This window comes from Hipposideros armiger, unplaced genomic scaffold, assembly GCF_001890085.2.
Source record: "Hipposideros armiger isolate ML-2016 unplaced genomic scaffold, ASM189008v1 scaffold_55, whole genome shotgun sequence".
Lineage (NCBI taxonomy): Eukaryota > Metazoa > Chordata > Mammalia > Chiroptera > Hipposideridae > Hipposideros > Hipposideros armiger.
Genome location: NW_017731405.1, coordinates 799761 through 803433, shown reverse-complemented (window position 1 = coordinate 803433; position 3673 = coordinate 799761). Strand labels below are relative to the sequence as shown.

The 3673-nt window shown below is 35.2% G+C and overlaps 1 protein-coding gene across 3 annotated transcripts in view; it reads left to right on the top strand.

The window, feature by feature from the left end:
* The window catches only part of JMY (junction mediating and regulatory protein, p53 cofactor), a 92423-nt gene that overhangs the window by 68214 nt on the left and 20536 nt on the right, over positions 1–3673 (top strand). For all 3 annotated transcript variants that reach the window (XM_019641017.1, XM_019641015.1, XM_019641016.1), the window contains exon 7: positions 3419–3505. In XM_019641017.1, the coding sequence (XP_019496562.1) occupies positions 3419–3505 (87 nt within the window). The remainder of the gene's footprint in view (positions 1–3418; positions 3506–3673) is intronic.

Here is a 3673-nt window from a genome sequence, read left to right as displayed (position 1 = left end):
TTGCTGGCTACACACGATAGCCCATGGCAACCCACTGCCACAGGGGCTGCAGCCTATGCCGTTGCCGGCGACTCACGGCAGCCCAGCTCCAGGTTGAGCTGTTGTTCAGCATCTTAGCTATAGAGGACAGTGTCACTGGCCCTCATATGTGGGATCCGAACCAGGCCCTTGGCGTCCCAAGCCAATTCTTAACCATCGTGCCACTCGGCCAGCCCTCAGATTGGCTTATTTAACTTAGTAATATACCTTTCAGGTTCTTCCATGTCTTTTCATGGCTTGATAGCTCATTTGTTTTTAGCACTGAATAATATTTCATCCTTGGATGTACCACATTTATCCATTCACATACTGAAGGACATGTTGGTTCCCTCCAAGTTTTGGCAATTATGAATAAAGCTGCTGTAAACACCATACAGTTTTTGTATGTACATAAGTTTTCAACTCTTTTGGGTAAATACCAAAGGATCATGATTGCTGGATCATATGGTAAGAGTATGTTTAATTTTGAAGAATATTGTAGCGGCTGTACCATTTTGCATTCCCGCTAACGGTGAATCAGAGTTCCTATTGCTCTACATCTTTACCAGCATTTGGCATTGCCAGTGTTTTGGATGTTAGCCATACTAATAGGTGTGTAGTGGTATCTCATGGTGTTCTAGTTTGCAATTCCCTATTGGCATATGATGTTGAGAATCTTTTCATAATGTTTATTTGCACCTGAATATCTTCTTTGGTGAGGTGTTTGTTCAGATCTTCTGCTCATTTTTTAACTGGGTTGTTTGCCTATTGTTGAGTTTTAAGAATTCTTTGTATATGCTCTATAGCAGTCCTTTATGAGATATGTCTTTTGCAAATGTCTTCTCCCAGTCTGTGCCTTGTCCTTTCATTCTCTTGACAGTCTCTCTCACAGGGCAGCACTTTTAATTTTAATGAAGTCCAACTGACCAGTCTTTTTTTCATGAGTGATATCTTTGGTGTTGTATGTAAAAAGTTATCATCAAACCGAAGGTCATCTATATTTTCTTGTATCTTGTTTTTCTAGCTTTAGAGTTTTGCATTTTACATTTAGGTCCCTGTGATCCATTTTGAGTTACTATTTGAGTTACTTTGGAGGGTACAGGTTTGTGGCTAAAAATAAATTTTTTTAACATGGATTTCTAGTAGTTCTATCATCATTTGTTGAAAAAAATGTACACTCTCCATTGATTTACCTTAGCTCCTTTAAAGATCAGTTGATTATATTTATGTGGGTCTATTTTTGAACTCTCTGTTCGGTTTCCTTAATCTGGGTCTTTTACCCCTCTAAAGAAACTTTAGAATCAGCTTGTCAATAACCATAAAATAAGTGGCTGGGATTTTGATTTAATATTGTACTGAATCTATGATAAAATTGGGAATAATTGAAAACTTAACATTTTTGAGTCTTCCTATCAATGAACAAGAAATTAATCTCCATTTGTTTAGTGCTTTGATTTGTTTTATAAGAGTTTTCTAGTTTGCCTCATATAGATCTTGTATATATTTTATTAGATTTGTACCTAAGTCTATCTTATCTTTTTTTCTTTCTTTTTTTTGGTTGTAATGTAAATAGTATGTAGTGGTAATATAGTTTTTATTCAAACTCCAGTTGTTAGTTGCTGGTACATTAAAAAGCAGCTTATTTTTATATGGCAACCTTGTATCCTGCAAGCTTGCTATAATCACTAGTTCTAGGAGTTTTCTCTTTTTGTTGGTTCTTTCAAATTCTCTACAGAGACAATCATGTCATCTGCAAATAAAAACAGTTTCATTTCTTCTGTCTCAATCTGTATACCTTTCATTTGCTTTTCTTACCTTGTTGCATTACCTAGGACTTCAATACGATGCTGAAAAGGAGTTGTCAGAGGTGACACCTTTGTCTTTCCTGATCTTAACAAGGAAGTTTCTAGTGTCTCAGCATTAAGTATGATACTAGCAGTAGGTTTTTTTGTAGATGTTTATCAAGTTGAGGAAGTTCCCCTGTTCGTAGTATGCTGAAATATTGGTTCACTTTTTAAAAAATCACATTGAAATCCTTCCACTCCCAGTATTGCTATACCTCATCATGTCTACATTATATTATCCTGATAGTAGTCTTTTCAGACACATATATGTCTTAGATTAGTCAACACCAATAATTTATATTTCATTAAATATTAGAAATTCTAACATGACCATATCACTATATATATGCTCACTTAAAATTTTTCTTTCCTTGCGTCACACTAAAGGCCAAGGGCTTTAATTTGTCTTAATGACAACGTAAGCTTACTTTGGCACATGTTAGCCAAAGTGCCTTACTCTTGATTTTAAAAACATAAAAGTAGCCAGACTCTGGGCTGGCCGAGTGGAGCGATGGTTAAGAACTGGCTTGGGACGCCAGAGGGCCCCGGTTCGGATCCCACATATGAGGGCCAGTGACACTGCCCTCCACAGCTAAGGTGCTGANCCCCCCCGCCCCCTGCCTGGAGACTGCCCTAGATAGGTTCATTTCATGGTTAATACTTGTTAGACAGTAGACTCAACCCAGTGTGGGTGAAGAAAATGATATAAACGTTTGCTTAAAAAAAAAGTTTATTGGCTTGAAAGGTCATTCCTTAAGTATCTTTCCCTGGTTAGAAGAGTAATCTTTTGGTATAGTTTTGAGAGTATTAGAAAGTAATGTAGACCCTTTTCCCTGGAGGACTTCTCCAGAAAGACCCAGGGAAATGAAGACTTAGCATGGTGCCACTAAAAAGTTAGCAGATGATAATACATTATTTTGTAAAGGAGCTCATATCTCCTCTTATATTACATTTTTATTTTATTTATGTGATTAGAAAAAAACATACCTTTATTTTATTTATAATTCTTATTCTCTATTTTTTATGGTCTCTTAGTTCTGAAGTCTATGACTGGAAGATTCAGATTTCATGATATTGTTTAAACCAATCTAGGCAAAGTCATGTTCTTTAACTCCTCAGAGAGAGTTTAAGAATACAGACTTTCAGCCAAGAGTTGTATATCCTTTTTTACCCAGAGTAGTAATTTAAAGAGTACAATAAGACTTGGAATCTTCTGGCCACATATTTCAGAATTGAAAGAGAGCCTTGAGATTATCCAAGGACACCCCTTTCCACTCTACCTTGCCCCATCCCTCCCCTTCCAAAAAAAAAAAACAAAGAGAAATCAGGAGTTCTAGAGAAGTTTTAATAGTTTGATAGATGAGTCTTTTTAAGATCCTGATTATTTGGCTTATGCTGCTTCAAACTCCAGATGAGAATTCAGAGGTGGTTGACTTAGTATTTTGCTATGTAGGTATATGTTAAGATTAAAATTTAACTTATCAAGTAAACCCTGGTATGGTATTTCAAATCTTTTAGGTTTCACTTATTTTAAAACATATTTTTTGTACTTATAGGAAATTTGTATTGCAAAACATAATGAAAAATTCCAACAACGCCTTCACACTGAAGAGGAATATAGAACCCATCACACACTACAGCTGGTAAGTTTGAATTCTTAGAGACTTAGAACAAAAGTTCAATTTTTACATGTATCGAAGTGAATGAAATCTATAAAGAAGAAGAAAATGTTATACGTAAATGTTAGCAATAGTTCACTATATATATATATATATATATATATATATATATATATATATATATATATATAT